The sequence below is a fragment of the Sceloporus occidentalis genome, unplaced genomic scaffold (genome assembly GCF_023333645.1).
Source record: "Sceloporus occidentalis isolate IW3139 unplaced genomic scaffold, rSceOcc1.0.p SCAF_2, whole genome shotgun sequence".
In the NCBI taxonomy this organism is placed as follows: Eukaryota; Metazoa; Chordata; class Lepidosauria; order Squamata; family Phrynosomatidae; genus Sceloporus; species Sceloporus occidentalis.
In genome coordinates, this window is record NW_028316982.1 from 81,862,334 (window position 1) to 81,889,021 (window position 26,688).

Genomic DNA, 26,688 nt, shown 5'->3' on the forward strand with positions numbered 1-26,688 from the left:
CTATATATTTTTTTGGAACCCGCCTCGATCTGAAGGGAGAGGCGGGCTATAGGATAATAATTGCCTCAGAGGATAATAATAATAATAATAATAATAGCCTCAGAGGAATTGCTTTCCTCTGAGCTGAGAGAGTGTGAGAGAATAGGTTTTACATGACAGAATAGAGAGATTTCAGTCCCCTCTGTCCAGGAGGAATTGTGACTCAGAGGCCATGTATTTCTATATATAAACCATATATATATTTATATCCCGCCTCTCCCTTTTTTGAGGATCGAGGCGGGTAACAACAAAAGTTTAATAATAATAATAATAATAATAATAATAATAATATAGGAATCCATGGCTTCTGAGTCTTAGTTGTTCCTGGAAAGGGGACTGAAATGCAGGGAAAAAAGGAGGCCACTAGGCCTAGTCAAGGCACCCCTGAGGGAGAGATGGAGGAGGAGGAAGAGGGCTGCTTTCGGGCCTCCTTCTCCTCCTCTTTCCAACCCTGGAGAGGCCTCCCTTCTTCTTCTTCTTCTTCTTCCCTTGGCCCTGGCTCCGCCTGCGACCCATGACGACGGCTCCTATTCCTTCTCCTCCTCCTTTGGGCCACAAACTTTTCCTCCTCCTCCTCCTCCTCCTCCTTGGTCCCGTTGAGGCTGGAAAATGGCGGCTGTATAGAAAGAAATAGCCCTCCTTCCTTGGCTTTCCCCCTGATAATAAGGCTCCCTGGCGCCATGACGCGTTGGGTGCCCACCAAACGGGAGGAGAAATACGGCGTCGGTGAGGCTCCCTTCCTCCTCCTCCTCCTCCATTCCCCTCCACTTTCTCTCTCTTTCTCTCTCCCAATCTACTTCCAAATCCGGGATCATCCCGCTTTTTTAATTGTTATGTTTTGGGGCTCCAAACTTTGGCTCCTTCTTTTCTCTTCTTCTTTTCCTGGCGTTTGGGCGCCATAGTTTGTTTTGGGTTTTGTGTTTTGACCAACTTTTTCCTCTCTCTCAAAGAAGGAGGAGGGGAAAAGACCTCTCTTTCCCTCAGTAACTATATATATATATATATATATATATATATATATATATATATAGTGTGTGTGTGTGTGTGTGTGTGTGTGTGTGTGTGTGTATTCTACAATTTGGGGATTATTTGGTCCAAAACACACTGCAGAAATAACCCACTTTGAGACCGCTATAACTGCCCCGGCTCCATGCGAAGGACTAGTTCTAGGAGCTGTAGTTTTTGTGAGACATTGAGCCTTCTTCTGTCAGAGAGAGAGAGAGAGAGAGAGAGAGCGCTCTGGTGCCACAATAAACTACAAATCCCAGGATTTCCTAGCACTGAACCAGGGCAGTTAAAGCGATCTCAAAGTGGGTTATTTCTGCAGTGTGTTTTGGACCCAACTGTCTGCCTTGAATGCCTTCCTTTTGGGAGGAGAAGCTGGAACTGCACTAGGAGTAGTGGAAGGTAGTTTCGCTTCAGAGAAAGGACCCCTGAAAGGTTTAAGGGTGGGAATGGGAGGTTTTTTCCTTCAAAATGCTCCCCCTTTTTTGTCTCCAGGACGAATTGGAGCTTTGGCTGCATCCTCACTGGAGAAATAATCCGGTTTGATTCCGCTTGAAAGTGCCATGGCTCAAGGCTATGAAATTCTGGGGACTGTAGTTTGTTGTGGCGCCTCAAGTGCTGCCACACCAGATTATTTTTCCCAGTGTGGATGCAGCCTTTGTGAAGCCAAACATTGGTTCAAAACACACTGCAGAAATAATCCAGTTTGAGACCGCTTTAACCGCACAGGCTCAGTGCTAGGGAGTCCTGAGGATTGTATTTTACGGTCTCAAACTGGATTATTTCTGCAGTGTGTTTCTTTCTTTTTCCTGCCTGAACTTACTCCTTCCAAACCCTCTATTAAGTATTTTTAATACTTAATACAGAAGCGAGGGGGGAGACTAGGGACTTTTGGGATCAGTTTTAATTCCCACAATCTCAGCAAGAGGATTCCTCTATTCCTAGTTTTGGAAATCTGGCAAGCACTCTAGAAAAACCTCTGCTTTCGGATATGTAATTCTGACTTTGGAGACCAAAGTTTGAATCTCCATTCGGTCATCTAAAGCCACTGGGTCAAGTCACACTCTCTCAGCCTCAGGGGAAGGCAGTGGCAAACCTCTTCTGAACAAATCTTGCCAAGAAACCCCTCATAATAGGTTCGCATTGGGGTGGCCATAAGTTGGAAATGACTTGAAGGCAAACAACGATAACAACAACAAGCCCTCTCCACCAGTCCCCACAGCTGCCTTAACAGATACATATATTATGGTTAGGACTGTCTCCACTCTGAAGATGTGGTTGGACTGCATCATCTAGCATCCCCAGCTTGTGTAGCCTGTGGTTAGGAATGTTAGGAGTTGCAGTTCAACAGCGTCTGGAGGACCAATAGGTTAATGAATCCTTTATTGTTGGGTGGGCTTTTTAAAGATTAAATCAGCATAAATAGGAATACAACAGTAACTGAGTTTTCTGTTTTCAGTGCCAGGTGGGGTCCTTTGGAGGTTGTTGGGACTGCATCTGCACTGCAGAAATAATGCAGTTTGACACTGCGTTAACAACCATGGCTCAAGGCTGTGGAATTCGGGGATTTGTAGTTTGTTGTGGCACCAGAGCTGTTTGACAGAGAAGGCTAAATATCTCAGAAAACGACAAATTCCTGGGTTCAATTGCATTGAGCCATGGCGGTTAAAGTGGTGTCAAACTTCATTATTTTTGTAGAGCAGATGCATCCTGTGGTGCAGCTCCCTTCAGCCCTAACCTGGGCAATGCTGAGAGATGATGGGAGTTGCAATCCAGGAACATCATGAGGGTCTCATGCTCTCCATCCTTGTCTTAGATATTATGCATTTATCACAGCAAGTGTATTGATAAGAAGTATTGCCCCCCCTCAGGATAGGTGTTTTATTAATCTGTGGGACAGGAATACCTCTAAGACGGAGCCAGCCAGCCTGAGATTTGAGAATATTTAGAACAATCATGTGGTAAATTCATTATGGTGGCCTCCTCCTCCCCCTCCAAGGAGCTTCATAGGCTACTGCCACACTGCAGAAATAAAGCAGTGTCACACCATTTTAATTTCCATGGCTCAATGTATCAAGTTCTGAGATTTGTAGTTTGGTCGGCAGACCAGAGTGCTTTCACAGGGAAGGCTAAATCTCACAAAATGACAAATAGCATTGAGTCATGACAGTTAAAGTGGTGTCAATAAGTGCTTTATTTCTGCACTGTGGCACCAGCCGTACTCTTCTGTGTATTCAGAACAGATAACATTCTGGTTAAAGACTACACCGTAAGAAATCTCACATTTAAATTTAGGGTGCATCTCTGCATCCTCAAAACTAGTTGCCTCAGAGTCAGTTCCATTGAAGATAGTGGGGTTTGATTCTGATGTAACTAAGGTTGCCAGGTGTCCCTTATTATAAGGGATGTCCTTTATTTTAAGGGCCAATAAAGCTTGTCCTGTATGAGCATTAAACAGGATGCATACTTTCCAGTATTTTCAAGTGTTGGTAGAACACACTGTCCTCAAATGATACAACAAATGTTGGGAATGGAAAATATCTGTTGTCAACATGGCTGGCCTCTGCCCTTACCAACTCTAGGGTGACCAAAGCATTTAGCCTGATGACAATAAAATTCCTCCCCTCCAAATGGCTGATGACTTACTGTGGCAAGATTTTCCATGGTTTGGGGCTCCTTAAGATATTTGATTTTTTCTGGAAAGTCTTCATGAGGCTCTCCTATCAAAAGACTTGAGCAAACCGGTATATAGGTATACACCTCCATGTTGTGTCTCATGACAGTCTTGATTGTACCTTAATGTTATTTTCAAATATAGGAACCCTAGATGTACCTTGTAAAAACACCAAAATGGTAATACATTAAGCTTTCACAAAAGATTTGCAGCTGCTTAATTAGAAAATGAAACCATCTTGCAAAGAAATACTACCCTTTAAATGACAAGTCTGAAGTAGGTACCCTGTCAAAGACAAGGAAAGGATCATTCAATCACTGCTTGATTATTTCTCTCTTTCTTTGACATTCCCTTTTTCGCAAACAGTAGTAGAAAGGGAAAGCCTCATTTTCATCCCATTCATTTTCCTGGAGCATGATGGACCGGTTAGTTATCCTGATGCTCCACTTGATGCTATCATTGCTCTTATTCAGAAAAAGTCTTGGTCTTCTGCTCCTTCCTCGTGATTACACTGATTTGCAATTGAGATCATTAACTTTTTTCAAAAGTTACATGATTAATTCAGACAACTCCTCAGTTAATCAATATATCTTGAGTTGATTGAACTGAGTAGCTAACAATTGCAGCCCTGCTTAGAATTGGGAGAGGGTTGCCAACATTTCTCTCTTTATTCTAAAAGGCCGTTTGGGTTCTCTTGTGATGGTTGAAAAGCGCCCTTCAATATGTTACTATCTCTACTTAGCTTTGAGGCAAGACAAGAGAAGTCTTAAAAGTTTGTTTTGATAAAGTAAGGAATGGAATGACGTAACATGTGAAGGAAACAGTGGAACCAGGGATAAAAGAAAGGGGTCTGAAGCTAATGTTATTTTCTGCCCAGCTAAGACATTCCAACGCAACTTTAGCCACCCAGGCTGAAATTTGCTCTTCAGCACATCACAGTCCATTTGCAGTACTTGGAGTTAATTGTATAATATTGGGATGCTATGTAGGAAACATTCATTTGCTTGCATGATTTTTGACAGAAGAGAAAAAGATAGGCTTTAAAATTTGAGATACCCCTTTGGGACCAGAAAACGCTTATTCCATCAGGAGCTCTTCCAGTGCTAGAATGCGTGAGCTCCTGAAATGTGGTGGTTACAAATATGAGCCAGAAACAAACCCACTTGGCAATCCACCTTGCCAAATAATCCCAGTTAAGCTACTTTAGGCTAATGAAAAAGGAAACTTCATAGCATATGGATAGTCTCAATGAAAAATAACATTTTTTTGCACTTTCAGAGACCTATTGTGAGATAATGAGCCCCTTGCCACAAACATTTTGCACATTTCTCAGATTTACAGGACATTTCCAAGAAATGAAGTCTGAACAAAATACGGCACATAAAGCATTTTCAAACAGGTGTATGAAAATACACAGATGTATATATGCTTTAGTCAGTGAGGAAACATTGTATAAATAAGAAATAAAAATCAGGTGTATTGTACAGATCAATGCACAAATTACAAAGATGCATTAATACCGTGTGAATTTCGGAGTGGGAATAAAACATGAATGCTCACAGCTCGATTATTTTTTTTACTGTAAGAGGATTTTCTTGGAAAGATTTGTTCAGAGGGGCTTGTCATTGCCTTCTTCTGAGGCTGAGAGAGTATATCCTGCCCACGGTCACCCAAAGGGTTTCTACAGACAAGATTCAAACCTTGGCCTCCTGGAGTTCCAGTCCAGCATGCAGACCACCATGCTGGGTCTCTCCTTTTGTTTTGGAAGCTGTTATTGAATTTTAGAAAATAAACAAACATGCATAATCTATATAACATCTTGGTTCGCCTTAAAATCATTGCATTATAGAATTGTAGAATTGGAAGGGTTCCTGAATGTTTTTTTAATGTAACCCCCTGCCAGTCAGAGGAACCAGAGCTAAAATCCTAAAGGGTTTTTGCTCAACGAATCCCTTGAACAATCAAAAAGCCCTTGCTTAATTAATATAAATTGAATCAGTATACTTGAATTGATACATATTGAAAATAGCACCTAGCGTTCTGTGTATGCTAAGGCAGCCAGTGAATTCCTAGGATAAATTGCATCCTGTCTTCTTCCATTCAGTTATTACTCTATGAAATAATGCTGAAGCAGGAACTTGAATCAGACTAAAGGCACCATTAAGCATTACGTTAACTGTGCTTACATTGCTTTTCTGGAAGTGGCTCCTGTGCAGCCTGAATAGTGTTAAACCAGACCAGGAGACCACAAGTGTGAGCTCTCATTCAGAGAATTAGTACCTGCCTGTGGTTGAGACCTGTTTAGTTTGTCCTTTCCCATTTGACTGAATAATTTAAACATGATGCCACAGCCACAGTGCTGCTCATGGAAAGGGGTTTCTATGCAACTGTTTAAAGATCTACCCGCTTGTTTCTGAGTCATAACTTAAACATTTTTGTCTATGCCTTACTAAGAAGGCCACATCCATCTCAAGGCTTGGGAAGTTCCTTTTTTATATTGCAGTGCCCAGAATCTCCTGGCCATGCTGGCAGGAGGATTCTGCTAGTTTTATCTCCTAAACCCCCAGTTTTCCAGGCTGTGCTTTCTTTTCTTCCAGTGCTCATTCTCTTGATCCGGAGGTGGCAAATTTCAAGATGTAATGCTGTAAAAGAGCTGTGTGAAGGTCAATATATCACTGCTTAGGATGCAGTTTTGTATAAAGGGATTATATGCCCTACTGTGCTGTGCTATGAAAGGAGGATAGTTCTGTTAACTCTGCCATTGGAATATTTCCTGCTTCTGCTTCTAGTTTGAATTTCTTAACTTAGTACTGCATGTCCTCTGCCACCTGTATAATCTTCAGGATTGCACTTCTGTGGATCCTAATTGCAAGGTCTTGACTTGATGTGCTCTAATTACAGGTATTTTGCAGTCCTGTGTCTTGTGGCTGTTTAGCAAATCTAGATTTGGTTCCCTTGAAGGTCAAAACTTAGTACTTTTATAGTATACTTTTATGATACTATTTAGCCATATACTGCAGAGGATCTGAGATATACTGAGGTTGTTTTCTGGTTGTTGAGTAGAATCTTTTTCTGTACAGGCTCTTCTAAATTAAGCCTTTGAATTGCATTTTCCCCCATTGGTGGATCATAAATGTTTTGTGAATACTTTGTATGAATGAAAATGTTTTAAGAGTGACTATGTGACCTTAATTTCATCATTGATATCTTCTATAGCATGGTGAAAATGTAATTTTGTGGAGCATTTGCAAAACCACTTTGTCACATGGGGTAAAAGGAGTGGGATATATGTACTGTAATATTTCCGAGGTCTCTTTTGTAATACAGAATTGGGCAGTCATACCTGGTAAGTAAGATCCAAAAGATGTCTGTTGTGGCATGTTCTTCTAGTCAAGAGCTCACTTCTATACATGGATGGATGTTGTTCTGATTTGAAAGACGTTCTATGTTTAGAATTGAATATTTTGACAGCACTGTGTGTTTTCTATTGTAACTGCTCCATAAGGAGTGATGTCTGTTTTTTGTTACACTTTAATTAGAATTTGGAGGGCAAAGCCAGTAGAAAGTTGCATTTAGCATAGATGGTGTTTTCCAGCAAATAATATGAGTGTCTTTTAGTGTATGGGAAATATAGTTTGTCTCCATTTGCCCTGTAAATTATCCCCATGAAACATACAGAAGCTGTTGGTAAGGCCATTCCTTTATTTATATCTGTTTTCTTAGAGTAAATGTGTGTAAGACAGTCCATATTCATTTAAGACTACCTGGTGTTATTGATGTGCTTTCTGAATGCCTGTCTTTCAGTGTTAAGTTTAAGGATGTGGTGGGGAATACATTTATAGATTTGTGTGTATATGTGCCTTTAAGTTGCCTATTTACTTATGGTGACCCCATGAACCTTATAGGGTTTTGTTAAGCAAGACATACTGAGAGATGGCTTGCCAATTCTTTCCTCTGATACACAGCCTACAATGTCTGGCATTTGTTGGATAACAGGACAAAATTCTGAGGTAAGAATTAATGTCCAAAGTGGATGAGTTCATCACAAGGCTTGTTGAGAATAGAAGTATTTGTGATACTCCTGATCTGCTTAAATGAGTCGGTTGCAGAGCGCCAGAATGACTTCTTGATGTATAGAGCACTGATGGATCATTTTAAAACAGGATAGGGAGTGCTTGACCCTTTCGTTGCTATTGGACTGCAGTTCCCATCACTGTCTGTGCTGACTTGAGCTGTCAGTGTATTGCAGTTCCAACAACATTTTGAAGGCTGAATATAGCACATTCCCGCTCTGAAGGACTGAAATGGAAACCTTAATGTGTGTGTATGTATGGGAAGATAATATTTACTCCAGGTTATTATCTGGAATGTCAGTCCTAATTGTACCAGAAACTGTGGGCAGATGGATAAAATAAGATGTATGTGTGCTATGATTTAAAATGTGGTTTCCACATGAGAGCAGCTAAGGTTGTAAAGTTGATATGTTTATAAATACATGTAAGAAAAATCCAGTAGGTCTATTTGGGACTACAGTTATATAGCTTATCATGGCAGCGTTTCACACATGATTTGGGCATGGGTAACATCTATTCATTATGTCCAGGAAGCCAGTGATGTACTTTTGTTGGATCCTACAGCCTCCACCAGAATCTCTGATCACCCTTCCTCTGCAGCACCCCTAAATACCTGTTCCTATGGGCTGGTAAACCCTTTGGGCACAGTGGAGGGTGGCAGAGAGAGGCAAAAAAATTTGTGGTGCCCCAAATGCACCATAGCACTGGTTCCAAAACTTTGATCCTCAATGTGTTTTGATCTTCAGCTCCTCAAAACTCTAGTCAGCTTGGCCAACAGTCAGAAATTCTCTGAGCTGAATTACAAAACATCTGGAAGATCAAAGTTTGGGAATCACTGCACTACAGGTTCATGGCCTGCATCTTGGGTACTAAACCAATTCTTCCTGTTTTAGTAACAGGATGTTTTGGCAAGTTCATCCTGTGAAGTAACAATTACTATTACTGTAGTTACAAAATAGTTACTATTATTACTTATTATCTTAGTATTATACAATAAAATATAATAAAATATTATTTTAATAACATATTATCATTTTGTATTCTGTTGCATGCAGCCTGTAAGTTGATTCATGCCACTCACTCAAAACAATAAAGTTGCGAGTTCAATACCAGTGGAAAGGCTCAAGCTTGACTCAGGCTTGCATCCTTCTGAGGTGGCTAAAATGAGTACCTAGATTGTTGGGGGCAATTAGCTTACTGTTGTAAACTGCTTAGACACTGTTAGTTCAGTATGACATGGTATATAAATGAAGCTACTTTGTTTGTTTGTTACCTGAATGCAGTAACAGCTGAAGAAGTAGACTGAAGTCTGTGAAAGCCCATGCTGCCAACTTCTTTTTCAATTAGTCTCAAAGGTGCTACAAGATCTCTCTACATACTTGTAGACTGAGGCAGGATACAGACCTCCCCTTTGGGGTGGCCTGCACCCACCCCTTTCCCTGACAGATTGGGGCCTCAGCGACCACAGTGGCAGCCCCAGAGGCTCTGATCCACTGCTTTTCCAGGCTTTGAGGAATCGGCAAAACGCCGCTTCCCCACAGCCTGGAAAGGTGTCCTTGGGGCTTCATGCCCCAAGGACACCCCAACAGCGACAGGGAAAGAGAGAAAGGCTGCGCCAGCGATACAAGCGGCAGAAGGAGATCCATTTCAGAGCTCCTTCTGGCGCCGCTGAAAGGGCACTACAAGCGCCCTGTAGTCGCGTGCGGGCATCACGCCCGCGCTACTCTGTTTGGAGGCGATGTCATAATGGAGGCGCCCATGTAGACAGGGCGCTGCCATTACAATGCCGCAGTTACATGCTAGGGTTGCTGGGCGTCTGGAAAAGACACCCCGAGGCAACCCTAGCATGTATCCAGGCCGGCGCAAAGCCTTAGTGGCTGAAAGAATTGTTTGAAGATATTGCCATGGCAATTTTGGGTAACTTCCATTTATATATGATAAACAGAGTAAAGTATGGATTGTCTTGTCTTTTAATATAGGATTGATAAAGTATTAGTGCCCAAATAGCTGTAATCAATCCAGATAACAGCTTGCTGTATTATATACAAATGTCTGAATCATTTTTCCTTCATTTGCATGAGATGAGTTGAAGAGGGATTGACAAGATGTCAACAGAGAACCCCCATTAATTTATATGCTAGTTTGAAGTTTGTTACTAAGAAGTTCAAATGCTATGTAGATTATGAGATGAAGTGTTTCATTTTACCTGATGTTCATTAGGCTCAGAAGAAAAAAAGAGGGGAAAAAATAGGGCTTCCCCTTCTACCTCCTGTGTCTACAGTTCAACGCTAGGAAATTCTGGAAACTAGTTTTGTGAGACATTTAGCCTTTTCTATCAGAGAGTTCTGGTGCCACAATAAATACAGCTCCCAAGATTCCCTAGCATTGAGCCAAGGCAGTTAAAATGGGCTCAAACTGGATTACTTTTGCAGTGTGTTTTGGACCATTGTCTCTAGTAGCTAGAATATTCATATATATATATATTCAATATTCTAGGGTTTTTTTTTAAAAAAGCATTCCAAATTACTGTTCCCAGGATAGAGAGTGTTCCAGACCTGTTAGGTGTGCTTTTTATGTGTACTTCAGTAGTCCTTCTGCATGTGTCCTCCAGTGTAGTGCTGTTTAAAGAGGTGGTCCATGGACTGGTCTCTTTAACAGTCCTTGAAGAGCTTTTGGAAAAGAAAGAAATAGTTGTAACCAGTCAGTACAAATATGGTTCATGGCACATTGGTTGTGACAAAGTTGTACCAGCTGCTGGCCCCCCTCATTAGAGATCTTAAGAAGTGCTGCTCTAGTGTGGCTTCTTTAACAGTCTCTGAAGAGCTTCCGGGAAACAAAGAAATTGGTTATAACCAATCGGTACAAATATGGTTCGTGGTACATTGTGACAAGTTGTGCCAGTTTCTGGTCCCCCTCATTAGAGATCTTAAGAGGTGCTGCTCTAGTGTGGCTTCTTTTCTCTACTTGCTACACCATAGCAGTTGTGCTAAAAAAATCTAGAATGCTTGGGATTCTTCTCGTATCAGTTTCTTCAGAAAGGTGTCAGGTGAGGAGCCAAAACACTAGGGCAGCAGACTTCTCTCATTCACCATGGGTTCACTTACAAACAGGAGGTGGATGTAAGTACCTGCTGAGGATTGATTCCAGGACGCCTTGTGGATTCCAAAGTCCATGAATGGTCAAGTCCCATTAAATAAAGTGGCAAAGTAAAATGATATGTTCCTTATGTAAATGACAAAGTCAAGCTTTGCTTTTTGGAATATATATATATATTTGAATATTTTCAAGCCATAGATGGTTGAATTCATGGATAAAGAATTTGTGGTTATGGAGGGCACATTGTATTGTGGAAACACACTGGGCATGAATTTATTGCATTCTAGGGCAGTGTTTCTCAAACGTAGTGGTCCTTGGACCAATGCCCATCCCTTAGCCATTGGCTCCTAATCCTTGGCACATTTCCAGGAAAGAAAAAAAGTGATTGTAGCCAATGGGCCAATATATGATGCCAGTCGCTGGCACACTGGAAAAGAAAATGTCAGTCCCATATATCCGATTGTCTGAGAAGGCATTTGCTAGTATGTTTGAATTGCTTCTCATATAGATAGAATATTTTTTCCTCTCTTCACCCTAATACACTTCCCATCCACAGATGGCAAAAAACATGGATGGTCACACCCCATATTAGTCAGCGGTGGTGATAAACAGCGTATCTGCACGTATGTACCACCATTGAATAGTATGGGGTGTGGTTATCCGCAGATGGTCAAATTTACAGATTGCCAGCCTGCTGATATGAAGGGTCCACTGTACTTTCAAAGATTATAAATATAATAGAGGTCATAAAGAAATACCAATTTCAATAGCGTCACTTAAATTGGATATAAATTGTAGTACAAATACAGTAGTGCTAATTATTGGACAATTTAGCTACATGAAAATTGAATAATCTGGTGTTTGACCAACTCAATTTGAGTTGCTCCCATACTTTAAAAAAAGAAAAGAAGGAAAGCAAAGCTGCTAAGCCTGTAGCAGAATGATTCCATGTGTTTATTCTTTAATTTGCAGCGTAGTAGAAATTTGTCCATTGTCCAGTGATCTTGAGGGGAAAAAATAGAGCTCATTATAATAGCTTTTTTTCCAGGTTACTGGTGAATGATGATCGTGTTATACAATATGGCATGTCTCTAATGAATTTCAAGGGTGTGGGAGTTGAAAATAGATGTATTGTTTCTAAGAGGAGAAAAAACTAAATTTGATGCTAAGTGAACACAGACATTATCATTTCCTTACAATTCACTGTTTTGAATCTGGCTCATATTGGATTATTGTTCCTTTTGTTTTCTGCCTCACTGAATTTTCTTCCAAGGATGATTTAATATATTAAATTTGGTTATATGTATGGTACATGTCTTTTATGTAATAAGCAAGATGTTCAATCTTGTTTATGTGTTAGGTAATGCTGAATGTCTGAAGAGAGAAAAATTGTGCAGTGCTGCATAATTCTGAACACTAGGTTGGATCCACAGCCTGATCCAGTGGCAGGCATGTTGAGCAACTTCAACCATTTATTTTACTAGTACACAGGGCCATTCTGAGAAAGGAAGTCCATCTGTGTTCCTTGAATACAGGGCAGTTGTGCTATGTTCTTTGCAATATTTTTTTGCAAAACTGAGTCACCACTATAACTCTTTAATGAGCGTATGAGTGATAATGGGCTACTCCCGCTATATGGGAGTGGCAGCTGAGCCTGGTCCATGATGACTCAGAGGAAGAAGAGGACTCTAAGGCAAAGACAACATTACAGAACTTCAGCAAGAGGATAATGCTGCAGAGGAGACACTAGAAATGAATGCTTTGAAATCACCTGGTGAACCAGCATTGATCCAAAACCCAGTGGATGCTCAAGTACTAGTCCTGGCCAAGGGTACACAATCAGGGAAAACACTTTCTGTTGTACCAAGGGGAGAAAAGGAACAACTTCACACTCCTGAAACTATTGTTTCTGCATCTGAGGAGATAGGATATTCTGCCACAAGTCAACATGAGATGGAAGGAAGTCTTCCACTCCAGGAGGAGAAGATGTTTCAAGTGGAGCAACAGCAGTTCTAGAAGGAGCAGGAAGCAAGCCAGAGTCTCCAAGGTACATGGAAGATGGCAAAGGAGGAACCCTAGTCTTTGTCAGTGACAAAGTGTTCTGCAGGAAGCAGACCCCAGTCTTTGAACTCTATGGAAGATGGCAACAAGAAAGAAGCCCCATCTCCTTCACTGACAAAGTGGTCAGTGATTTGTGATAGATGGGCCAACTCATCCCTACAGAGACAGGGGTGGGAAACACATTACAAGTGGAATCTCAGCATTGTCCCATTGTGTTGATTTTCAAGAGGCATTCAAATGAGTGGGTGTTGGCAGTGAAGATAGATGCCCTCTGGAGGCCCCTTCTAGCTCAGACAGAAGTTGGAGGGGGCCATGAGACCTTGACAACAAAAATCCAGTTTTGACACTATCCAACCATTTAATCTTAAACAGAAACAGATAATGGACAAAAAATATGGTTCATCTGAAGCAGAGGAGGGCAGAATGCTCCCCACAGCCTTCCTTGAGCCCCTTCTTACTGCCACACTGGATTTTTGTTGTTGAAAAATCAATCAGAAGACTGCTCTTTAAAGGTTATTTAAACCTTGGACTGATTGAGCCCCCCCCCCCCCCTTTTCTCATCTTTTATGAAAACTTGGCTTTTGGGATGTCATGTGATATCTTTTGCTGAAGACTTTTTTTCGGTGTGATGCAGTTGTGTGCAGTGGGAGACAGTCTCTCCAATCTCAGTTGACTCAGGAGGCAAATGAGCAACTCTACCATACTGATATTTTTGATTTAGATATTTTGTTCTGCAGGAATTAAAGTTTTGGGGAATTTAGAGAGCTGACCTTGTATTGAAAGATTATTTCAGTGAAATCCAGTGAAAAACTGGTTTACTTTTGGATTCATGAAATAGATAATTAAAAATAATGAACCATGTCCAGCATTCTGTATCAGCTGCTTAGTACAGTCTGCCCTTCATATCTGCGGGGGTTCTGTTCTCAACCCCCATCCCAGTGGATGCCAAAAACCATGGGACTTTAAGTCTCTCTGTTTTTAATGGTGGCGCACCATGTGCATGCGGGAGAATGGGGCAGGGCCATCTACGGATGCTCCAGTCTGTGGATGGCAAGCTGCAGTTGGGGTGGGCCAGCTGTACTTAGATAAATATACTTAACTAAGCAACATTTCCCAATCTGACCACCTCACAAGCTTGTTTTCTGCTGCTCCAGAGACTAGAACGCGGAACAATGGATGCAAACTACAGGAAAAGAGATTCCACCTCAACCTTAGGAGGAACTTCCTGACAGTAAGGGCTGTTCGACAGTGGAACAAACTCCCTTGGAGTGTAGTGGAGCCTCCTTCCTTAGAGGTCTTCAAACAGAGGCTGGATGGCCATCTGTCGGGGATGATTTGATTTAGATTTCCTGCATGGCAGGGGTCTGGACTGGTTGGCCCTTGCGGTCTCTTCCAACTCAACGATTCTATGATGAAAATGTCATTCACCCATGCTATGATCAATAGCATAATAGTTCCTCTTCTCCACTTGCAGCTGATGCTCAGGTTGTGGGAGGGAAGTTATGATTATGGCAATAGTGTCAAAATTGTGACTAAGCAATAGTGAATGTGGAAGAGTTATGGATAAGTAAATCTGGGTAACTCTTCTGTCTTACAGGTACTGTATAATTTGCCATGAGGGTAGCTGTGTTGATCTGTTACAGCAAAAACAACAAAGGCAGCCTATTAAACTTATTGTGGCATAAGCTTTCATGAATAGTACCCCATTTCATCAGATGTAATATCCAGAATTTCAGGTATACATTGTGAATAAGTTCATGCTTGCAAACACACTGCATGCGATTTTTAACTTTTTCATTCTCTTGATAGTTTACTTCTGTTGATAGTTACATTTTTAACTTTTGTATGATGGAAATTTTTTAGTTGTGCCTGGTTTTAATTTTTATAAGGTGCTTTCAGTTTTGTAGGGAAAAGGCAGGATATAAATAAATATTATAAGAACTTGTTTTGCCAGGCTTCAAGGGGATTTTTAAAATTATTTTCCTTCTATACATATATGTCATGTGTTATTACTGTATATACTTATTAACATTTTATTTTTTTTATTATTTATTTACAGTATTTATACCCCGCCCTTCAGCCCTAATGGCTCTCTCTCTTTTCCCCTTTGCTTTCTTTGATGTGTTCACAGAAGGATCCTTTCTCTTCTTCAACAGTTTGCTTCACCTGTAGTAAATCCCCAACCACCAATATTATATGTAGATATAGTTGATTAATATCACTTGGAGTATATGAAGAGTGGCTTGTTGTCATAATTTTCTGGAGTTTTCTATCGAGGCATATAGTTCTGCTTGAGTACAATCAGCAATTCCAGCACTATATTGAACAATTGGTGTAGGCTAGTAGTTCCTGTGACCTGAATTATGTTTATGGCATTAAGGAGATAGCATACTTTCTGTTGTGCTGTTGCATTAGGACATGGCCACTTCTCTGTATCCTGGGGGTTCCCTCCTTCATATTCACATGATTTCCCCACCCTGTAATTAAGGACTGGGTGGCTTTTCTGAACTTGTCAGGTATAGAACGATGTTGTAGCTTTATTAACCAAAAACCTGAGTTATGCTACTACTGTATAGCTATGCTTGTCTATAGGGCTATAAGTGTCTCAAGAACATGTGAATATAGACCAAGTTCTTATTCCCTTTTGTGTGTGTGTATATGCCTTCACGTTTCCTTGAAGTTTGACTTAGGTAACCCCATGAATTTTATAGGGCTTTCTTAGGCAGGGTTGGAAAAAAATCTAGTTTTTTTTAATCTTGGGTTTAAACTTTTTTTTTTTGCATTAATATGCAGGACTACACCAATATAGGACTAAAGCAGAAAAATAAGTAGCAAAATTCAGTTCAGATGTTATGGCCACTAGTTTAAATAATAATTGTTATTTACAAAGTGTTCTTTTAAAGCAAGTTGTTTTGGCTGAACTTACTTTAATTGAACAATTTGTTTCTGAATGGCATTTCTTGTACTATAAAATAAAGTGATTCAAAAGAAGCAACTGGCACTGGATACTGGCCTAACAATATAGCCTACAACACGTAGTATTCATTGGCAGTCTCCCATCCAAGTACTAACCAGAACGGACCATGGTTAGCTTCTAAGGTCAGATGGGCTAGGACCTATTTATTCCCCTTTAGAGCAGTGTGAATATATTCCATTTTAGTTAAACTGGATGCCACAGTTGCACAACCAATTGCTCAGTGTGTCTTGAGTTCAGCAGTAGGTCTTTAGTTCAACACAACTGTTGAGCCACCAAGGTTTCATCAGGAGCTCCGCTTGCACAAACTGCGAGGAAGCACAACTGCTTTTGAGTTGGTTTTTAACACTAGGATAGTGACCCAAAAGGATTCTGGCCTCATTTTATCTGTTTCGTTTTATAATCCAGCCTGCCATAAAGATATATAAACTGAAGGATTATGACACAGAATCGAAGTATGAGAAGATAGGGCTCTTTGTACTCTAGTTCTGAATGTAGAAGAGCTTAAAGTTCTCTGATCTTTCTTTAGCCATTGCACTTTTCTTCTTTTTAAACCAGTGAAAAAGAATTATACATCTGTTTCTGTCCAAATCCAGCCTTCTTTCTTTACTTTTTATTTATTTTTATTTTTATTTATTTATTTAGGTATTTATATCCCGCCCTTCAGCCCTAATGGCTCTCAGGGCGGCTTACAATTATTATTAATCAGACAGTTCCCTGCCCTCAGGCTTACAATCTAAAAGACACGATACAAAAGGAGAAGGGAATGGTGAGGGGGAAAGGGAATCAGGTCCAGCATTCTTCTCTCCCTCTGAGGCCTGGACCAAGGCAGATGGACCGGAGGGAGGGCTCTTCTTCTTCAGGCTAGCCCCTGATGGTACTGGGCCAGCCTTCTCTCTCCCTCAGAGGCCGAACGATGACAGTTAGGGAGGGAGGAGCCTCTTTCTTCAGGCTAGCCCCTGATGGTACTGGGCCAGCCTTCTCTCTCCCCCAGAGGCCGAAAGATGACAGTTAGGGAGGGAGGAGCCTCTTTCTTCAGGCTAGCCCCTGATGGAACTGGGCCAGCCTTCTCTCTCCCTCAGAGGCCGAAGGATGACAGTTGGGGAGGGAGGAGCCTCTGTCTTCAGGCTAGCCCCTGATGGTACTGGGCCAGCCTTCTTTCTCCCTCAGAGGCCGAACGATGACAGTTAGGGAGGGAGGAGCCTCTTTCTTCAGGCTAGCCCCTGATGGAACTTGGCCAGCCTTCTCTCTCCCTCAGAGGCCGAAGGATGACAGTTGGGAGGGAGGAGCCTCTTTCTTCAGGCTAGCCCCTGATGGTACTGGGCCAGCCTTCTCTCTCCCTCAGAGGCCGAACGATAACAGTTAGGGAGGGAGGAGCCTCTTTCTTCAGGCTAGCCCCTGATGGAACTCGGCCAGTCTACTCTCTCCCTCAGAGGCCGAACGATGACAGTTAGGGAGGTAGGAGCCTCTGTCTTCAGGCTAGCCCCTGATGGTACTGGGCCAGCCTTCTTTCTCCCTCAGAGGCCGAACGATGACAGTTGGGGAGGGAGGAGCCTCTTTCTTCAGGCTAGCCCCTGATGGAACTGGGCCAGCCTTCTCTCTCCCTCAGAGGCCGAAGGATGACAGTTGGGGAGGGATGAGCCTCTTTCTTCAGGCTAGCCCCTGATGGTACTGGGCCAGCCTTCTCTCTCCCTCAGAGGCCGAACGATGACAGTTAGGGAGGGAGGAGCCTCTTTCTTCAGGCTAGCCCCTGATGGTACTGGGCCAGCCTTCTCTCTCCCCCAGAGGCCGAAAGATGACAGTTAGGGAGGGAGGAGCCTCTTTCTTCAGGCTAGCCCCTGATGGTACTGGGCCAGCCTTCTCTCTCCCCCAGAGGCCGAACGATGACAGTTAGGGAGGGAGGAGCCTCTTTCTTCAGGCTAGCCCCTGATGGTACTGGGCCAGCCTTCTCTCTCCCTCAGAGGCCGAACGATGACAGTTAGGGAGGGAGGAGCCTCTGTCTTCAGGCTAGCCCCTGATGGTACTGGGCCAGCCTTCTTTCTCCCCCAGAGGCCGAACGATGACAGTTAGGGAGGGAGGAGCCTCTTTGTTCAGGCTAGCCCCTGATGGAACTTGGCCAGCCTTCTCTCTCCCTCAGAGGCCGAACGATGACAGTTGGGGAGGGAGGAGCCTCTTTCTTCAGGCTAGCCCCTGATGGTACTGGGCCAGCCTTCTCTCTCCCTCAGAGGCCGAACGATGACAGTTAGGGAGGGAGGAGCCTCTTTCTTCAGGCTAGCCCCTGATGGAACTCGGCCAGTCTACTCTCTCCCTCAGAGGCCGAACGATGACAGTTAGGGAGGTAGGAGCCTCTGTCTTCAGGCTAGCCCCTGATGGTACTGGGCCAGCCTTCTTTCTCCCTCAGAGGCCGAACGATGACAGTTGGGGAGGGAGGAGCCTCTTTCTTCAGGCTAGCCCCTGATGGAACTGGGCCAGCCTTCTCTCTCCCTCAGAGGCCGAAGGATGACAGTTGGGGAGGGATGAGCCTCTTTCTTCAGGCTAGCCCCTGATGGTACTGGGCCAGCCTTCTTTCTCCCTCAGAGGCCGAACGATGACAGTTAGGGAGGGAGGAGCCTCTTTCTTCAGCCTAGCCCCTGATGGTACTGGGCCAGCCTTCTCTCTCCCCCAGAGGCCGAAAGATGACAGTTAGGGAGGGAGGAGCCTCTTTCTTCAGGCTAGCCCCTGATGGAACTGGGCCAGCCTTCTCTCTCTCTCAGAGGCCGAAGGATGACAGTTGGGGAGGGATGAGCCTCTTTCTTCAGGCTAGCCCCTGATGGTACTGGGCCAGCCTTCTCTCTCCCCCAGAGGCCGAAAGATGACAGTTAGGGAGGGAGGAGCCTCTTTCTTCAGGCTAGCCCCTGATGGTACTGGGCCAGCCTTCTCTCTCCCCCAGAGGCCGAAAAATGACAGTTAGGGAGGGAGGAGCCTCTTTCTTCAGGCTAGCCCCTGATGGAACTGGGCCAGCCTTCTCTCTCCCTCAGAGGCCGAAGGATGACAGTTGGGGAGGGATGAGCCTCTTTCTTCAGGCTAGCCCCTGATGGTACTGGGCCAGCCTTCTCTCTCCCCCAGAGGCCGAAAGATGACAGTTAGGGAGGGAGGAGCCTCTTTCTTCAGGCTAGCCCCTGATGGTACTGGGCCAGCCTTCTCTCTCCCCCAGAGGCCGAATGATGACAGTTAGGGAGGGAGGAGCCTCTTTCTTTAGGCTAGCCCCTGATGGTACTGGGCCAGCCTTCTCTCTCCCTCAGAGGCTGAAAGATGACAGTTTTAATGAGTGTGTTCCTTGTGTTAAAAGGCTGCAGCCTCCAACAAATTTGTACACCATAAATATTATTATTCAGTAGGTTTTTTTCTTGCATTGCTCATTTCCTTGTGCTTAATCACTGTAGATTTCTCCTTCCGTATGGAAACCCCCAAACATTTGGCTTGTGGCTCATATTTGTAGAACATACACTACTGAAAATGATCTGTACCTGTTGAAACGTTAGGAAAATATTGTCCCATTCTATTCTTTTCTTGTTTGTCCTTGTAATTAGGCATCTATGTGTGCAACTAGGTAAAGTGGGTAACATGAAATAAGAATCTTTCCCAACCCAAAGTAGTCAGTGATTTCTACTTAATTCCTTTTGGCTGCCAAAGCAATTTGTAGCTTCTGTTCTTACTTGCTAGGATGAAGCAACCTGTCTTTTCTTTCCCTCTCATCGCTGCTAGGCATGCAGTAACTAGCTGGCCTAACTGTTTGATTTTCCTGGGCGGGAGGAAAAAAACCGGAATGTGTCTGTGTGTCCGTTTTCCAGGAGTATGCTGCATTGTTTGTGTGATATGAGTTGGTTAATATTCATCCAGAAATTTTAAAAAAAATTCACATAAAGGTAATACAGCAGTATGGCTTGTGCTGATGTAAGAGCTACGTGTCTACATTTGTGAAATGAAACAGTTCTGCTTTGTTCTTGGGGACAATTTACAGTGTCAGATTCTTTTATGTCATCATGTACACATGACTGTTGTCTAGGGATGGGAAATGTGTGATTCTCCAGATGTTGTTTTACTTCACCTCTCATCATCTGTCACCATTGGCTGTGCTGGCTAGGGCTAATGGGAATTGCAGTTCAACATGCTCCCCAGCTCTGGGATAGAGAAAAATTAATGTGAACTAGTTTGTACACAGATGGGTCCAGCAGCCAGTTTTATGTTCACAGCATCACTTACTCCAGCTACTGTTGAATGTTACAGATGCCTTTCTTACACATGGCAATGGTACCTATTGCTGCTGTAGCAAGATGAATTCATACTTCTGGGCTGGTTTGATACCCAGATCAGTTTACCCCACAAGGGCAATTCTGTTTAGTTTTGCATCTACATCACAAGTTGTGGATATTTTATTTTATTTCCATTGAAAGCTATGTCTTACTGTAAGCCCATTTGTAACCTTCCTCTCTTTAATGCATATGCTAGCCTTAAGCAGGTAGCATCAGTCTGTGGCAGAACTACAAAATTCTTTGAATATATTCATTGGTTTTGTAATTCCTACTGCAGTCTTGGGAGTTCAGCAAAGAATAGTCTTTTCCTTTTGAGCTGTACACTCTTGTGCGTGACTGGTTTTTCTAATCTCTCATGTTTCAGAGACTTACTGGTTGTGATATACATCTCAATAACTTATTCTCGGTATCTGTACTGAAAGGTTGTGCTGCCAGTGTGATACTGTAGTGGGGTATAAATGTCCCTGAAAAGCTGTTTCCCCTCTGCTAAACTAATCTTACAGCGTGAGGATTTATAAACCATCCTCAATATCCATTGCGTATACCAAGGAAAATTACTGCCTTGGAACAAAAGGCATTGTAATTCAGTTTATAAATATTATCACAGAATGCAGTTGTAAGGGTGACTCAGCTTCATATCCTGGAGTACTTCATGCAGGAATAAAAATGGGCCAGAAATGGTAGCGATAGGGGGAAATGCATTGTTTCTTAACAGGATGAATGTCATCAGTGTAGTATACAAAGAACACTCTTACATGTTGATGATATCCTTATTAAGCCCTGTTAAGACAACATAAGGCAGTATCCTCGTGAAACAGAGCATGAGGGACCGTTTCTCTCCTTGCAGAGCAATTTCCTAGTAGTGATGGGTATGAATGCTACAGAAATTCAGCAAATTTGGGTGTCCTAGCTTGCTTGAGCAAAAATGAATACCTGTAGTAAAAGGCTATTAAATACAACCTAACATATATCTAAATGTACTTTCAGACAGCCAACCTCCACCCATTCCAAAGAGAAGCTATTTAATTATAATTGGAGAGATTTAGAAATTATCAGGAGGTATTATAATGTATCCTTTTGCAAGGAGGACAGTTTGTGCCTCATTGTGAGTTTAAGGCAGGGGTAGGCAACCTGCGGCCCGCGGGCCGGATGCGGCCCGGCAAGGCCTTGGGACTGGCCCCAGCCCGGTCCTGCCGCCGATTGCCGCTGGGGCCTTTGGGGGTCGATTGTCTATAGAAGCCACAGAAACATGCATTTATCTTAACATTTTTTTAAAAATCAGCAAATTTTTTCACGTGTCCTCCATTTTTTATTTATAAAAGTGCCCTCCATTTGAAAATTTTGTCCTACATTTGTCTCGGTTTATTTATTTATTTAATTTTTAAAAAAATTATTTAATTATTTATTTTTTGGCTTCGGTCCCCCAGTTGTCTGAGGGACAGCTACCCAGCCCCCGGCTCAAAAGGGTTGCCTACCCCTGGTTTAAGGGGAACAGTGAAAAGTAGTATGGCTGCAAGTCATCAAGCTCTGTCCTTAGATGGTATGCTAGAAAATTAATATGCATTATGTGGGATACGTAAAGTTAAAAAGAATACACGTCTGGCTGTCTCAGAGCATCTTATTAAATAGGGAGGATGTTTGCTTACACATGATCTTTACTCCCTCAAACTTCACCTCAGTTCATTTGGCCTCCAGCACAGGGTACCTGACTGTGGTAGCTACCTTTGAGGCTTCCTGAGAAGACATCTTGCCATGTTGTCAGATGGAGTTAGCTTAGTAGCTAGCAATAGACTATATACTAATTGTTTATTATTTATATAGGGCCATTGTGTCTGGTGCTTCAGGGTTAAAGAAATTCCTACCGTCTGCAGCTTTCTGTGGCAGATTCATTGTGCCCACGTGCTAAAAAATCCAAAACATCCTGAACTTAGGAAAAGAAACATACTAATAGTGACAGCAGCAGCAACAACAGCAGCAGCAGCAGCAACAACAACAACAAAGCAATCACAATACAGTTAAGAATCTGAGAGAAAGGAAGAGGGGAAAATATCAGCTTTAGCCTTTAAATTTATTATTATTTATTACTTATTTCATTTGTATGACCCTCAAGGAACTCAAGGCAGCTCACAGATAGAAACATTTTAAAAACTTTACAATAAAAAATTAAAAACAATGAAGGTGAAAGCTCATTACAAAGTAGTAAAAGTTTGGTTTTACTTTGCCAGATAACCTGTGATTGATGGCTGCTTGGTTTAAAAACAAACCAGCAAGCCCTTTCCATAATGAACTATTCAGTGTATGTGTATGTGTAGTTGAGGTTAGCTTTTCTCTTGGGTTATCACACATTCTTTATTATTCCCATTGCCTTCACTTGCACAAGGTAACAATAATTTCAGTTGCTGTGGTAGAGAGACTTTTGGGAGAGTCATAAGGTGTGGAAAGAAGAGAAAAGGAGGGCAATTTTTGGGGATATTTTTTCTCAAGAATTGGCTTGAGAAATTGGTTTTGTACAAAATGTATGATTATTGTCGCTAGAACAGACTAAGGTGACTGAAACTCATCTCTTTAGTAGTGCTCCATTTGATATTTTAGGTGCAACGTGAACATGCTGTCCTTTTACTTTTTTGTTTGTTCATTGTTGTTGTTGTGTGCCTTTAGTTCATTTCTGACTTATGGTGACCCTAAAGCCAGCCTATCACAGGGTTTTCCCTGGCAACATTTGTTCAGAGGGAGGCTTTGCCTTTGCTTTCCTCTGAGGTTGAGAGTGTATGATTTCCCTAAGTTCTCCCAGTGGATTTCCATGGCTGAGTGGAGAATCGAACCCTGGTCTCCTGAGTTGTAATCTAGTGCTGAAACCACTACGCAAAACTGGCTCCCTTTGTTTATATTGCCAAGTCTTAATTACTGTTGAGCCTGTTTTAACTGGATTGATGCTAAGGAATTCTAGGAATTGTAGTTTTATGAGACATTTAGCCTTCTCTGTCAGAGAGCTCTGGTGCCACAATAAACTATAGTTCCAAGAATACTCTACCATTGAGCCAGGGCAGTTAAAGTGGTCTCAAACAGGATTATTTCTGCAGTGTGTTTTGGCCTTATGACTCTGGAAACCTGGATTCGAATCCCTGTTTAGCCATGGAAACCTACCGGGTTTCACACTCAGGCAAAGGCAACCCTCCTCTGAACAAAATGTAATTGTGGTTACAAGAATGTCCTGGATTTGAAATGGTAATTTGAAATTAGTTTTAAGTTCTGGTGAGATAAAAAACAGTTGTAAAGAGTAACAAGAGGGAATAATTGGAGGGGAGAAGGACTCCTTGTTTGTACAATTTGCTGTTAAGTAGTAGTTATATCAGCACTGACTTCCACATTCTGTGATTACAGATACTCCAATATGTTTAATTCCTAGATACTGTTTGTTAATAATATTATAATATCTTGAATAATGTCTATGTGTATAGTGGGCCCTTGGTATCCTCTGGGGTTTGGTTCCAGGACCCCTGTGGATAAAAAAATCTGTGGATGCTGAAGTCCCATTAAATACTGTACAATAGCATAGTAAAATGGTATCCCTTATATAAACTGGAAAATCAAGGTTTGCTATTTGGAATTTATACTTTTTTAAAAAAAATATTTTCAAGCCGTGGACGCTTGACTCCATGGATAAAAGAAAAAAAATCTATTAATAAGAAGGCTGACTGTATTTAAAATAGCTGAAAATCACCATTTAGGAACAAGACATGTCAAGGTAGCTTTCACCATAAAGAATTAACAACAAAATAACAAGGATTAGCAGTATCACTAATCAGAGCAATATTCAGCTTGTCAAGACTAGTAAAATCAAATAAAACATGGATGACTTCATATATTTGACTTTCATATAGTTAGGTAATTATTTCTGTGTTATGACTTGGGGGGAAGTAACTCTTGACTCGGTTTTTTTGCTTGAGCTATCTGGAACTTTTAGGTTAGCAAGCAACCTTTCAATATTAACCTCTTCAGTTTTTGCTTATTGTACACCACAGCTTGAATAATTAATATTAATTTTGCAATAGTTTAATGTCTGTGGATTCTGCCTTGGGGCAAGGGTCTTGATCTTGACCCCTTAAGATCATTCCAGTCTTCCAGCTGAAAGCAAGTCATTATTTTGTTTTGGATCAATCAAAATGCCCAACTTTCTTTGCTTTGCTTGTAAGATGAAAAGAAAATGTACTTGGCAGTCCTCCTTCATAAAAAATGAAAGCAACATTTTAAATGAAGAGGATTGGCTGATTCTTGAGTTGCATGCTTTATTCTCCCAGTGACGGGAGCAGGAGATTCCTCTAGTAATACAGTGATACATTTTGCATAAACCTTAAGGGTGATGGCTTGTGATTCACTGTTGCCAGGTTTGTTAATTATGCATGTCCACCTCTTCATTCAGGCCATAAACTCAGCATGTTATGCAACGTTATCCAAGACTCTTCAAAAGGATTAAATCTGCACATTGAAACATTACGCAAAGTTTTAAAATCAGTTTCCATTTATGTTAGCCTCTACAGTTACTTGACAATTAAATTGTTTCTGTGTATATTATAGAGCTAGGAGTAAATACTCTAAAGGTCCCACTTCCTGTCTGATCTTGGAAGCTAAGCATGGTCAGCCCTGATTGTTACTTGGATGTGAGATCATCATGGAATACCAAGTACTGTAGGCTATATTTCAGAAGAAGGAACTGACAAAAACCAGTTTCTTGCTTAAGAAAATCCTATGAAATTCAAGGGGTTACTATAAGTGAACAGGCAACTGGAAGGAACACACACACACACGTTATAGAGTTGCGGAAGTGTCTCTGTGCTCAGTTGGACTCTGATTAATTGCATTCTGCCACTGAAACCAGACATTGGGTAGGGTCAGTAAGCTTGGAAAATTGGCTCAAGATTGGTCTGAAACTCGGCAGTGTAGGAGAACTGGGTATGACAAAGGTGTACTGCTGATGTTTGCAGTAGAAAGTTTAGGAAATAGCTTTTATATAGGAGATTAAAATGGCTTCCGGCAGTCTGGTATTGTTTTCTGTCATAGACTTTATTGTGCTTAATGATCTGTCTAATTTCTCTTTTTGTAAAACATCTTTTTTTGGGGGGAAGAACAATTCTTTGTGTCAGGTCAGCGGAAGAGTCTGAGACATGTTGTGTTTTAACTGTAGGGTAGAGAGCCAGTGTGGTGTAGTGGTTTGATGTTAGACTATTACTGGAGAGCTTGGTTTAATTCCCCGCTTGGCCATGAAAACCCACTGGGTGTCACACAGTATTAGTCCCGGAAACCCTGTGATAGGTTCACCTTGGGATTGCCATAAATTGGAAATGACTTGGAGGACACAACAACAACTACTACTACTACTACTTCTCAAGCTTTTATTTAAAAATAATGTCAGCCTAAAGATTTTGCTCAGTGTGTATAGGCACATGGTTTTAAACTGTTTTCTTTGTTTTAAAGTGTTAAAATAATTAGAATGCTTTTAGAATTTTAAAAATATGTTTTTAAATATTTAAATCATCTTAAATTGATTTTATCTGTACATTGTTGTGAGATTTTCTAATATAGGGAAGTATATAAGTTATTTCAGTTAAGAAATATATGTTTTATCTATGCACCTTATACTCTTATGTGACTACAGTGTCTAACCATCCCAGTGGTCTAAGCACCATGAGCCATGAAACTGAATGAATTACTTTAAACAAGGCTTAAGGATTTTGTAGCAGTGCTATAGAAATTAGAGAATGACCCAGTGAATAAAGATGGCCCATGACATTTTGGTGGCAGTAACTGAGCCTGTTGTATTTTGGATATATCATGACACAACATCACTCTTTGGAAAAGACGGACACTGCCGCTTGGTAAAGTAGAAGGCAGTAGGCTAGATCAGTCATCTAGGAACAAAAACAGCTGGCACAGTACTTTTAACTATGCAAATACACTCTTGTTTACTGCTGAACTCTGGGTCTTCAGCATTGAATTGAGGAGTACACCCAGCACTGAGTTGAGTACTCCCAAACTGCAAACATGTGTCTTTGGGGGAGTGTAACTGTATCTAGGACAGGCTGAATCCCTGTTTGCTGATCTGCATTTTGGCTGACTAGCACCTCTATCTTGACTGGATTAAGCTTCAGTTTGTTTATCTGCATCCAGTCTATTACAGATGTTAGACATTGGTATATAATGGAAACAGCTTCCTTGGAAAGAGGTGGAAAACAGTAATAGAGATGGGTCTTATCGGCATATATGCGTTTTAAGACATGAATGAATGAAGATTTTCTGCAGTCTACTTTTTCAGCAACCCTTTCAATAATCACTTTTAATCATTGCTTATTTTAATGGTTCCACAACTTCCCTGAGCTTCTTTGATTCTATTCATTAGGTACACTGGTCTCTGGACTTCTTTGTATCATGGATTATAAGAAGGACATATTTTATTTGATCTTTTTATTTATAGTGGTT

General features: G+C 41.7%; 1 protein-coding gene across 1 annotated transcript in view; it reads left to right on the plus strand.

The window, feature by feature from the left end:
• Nucleotides 1–631: 631 nt before the first annotated feature.
• Nucleotides 632–26,688, plus strand: part of DOCK1 (dedicator of cytokinesis 1) — a 502,791-nt gene continuing 476,734 nt past the window's right edge. Inside the window, exon 1 of the mRNA XM_089510135.1 lies at nt 632–765. Coding sequence (XP_089366261.1) covers nt 720–765 — 46 coding nt within the window. The 5' untranslated portion in view covers nt 632–719. The remainder of the gene's footprint in view (nt 766–26,688) is intronic.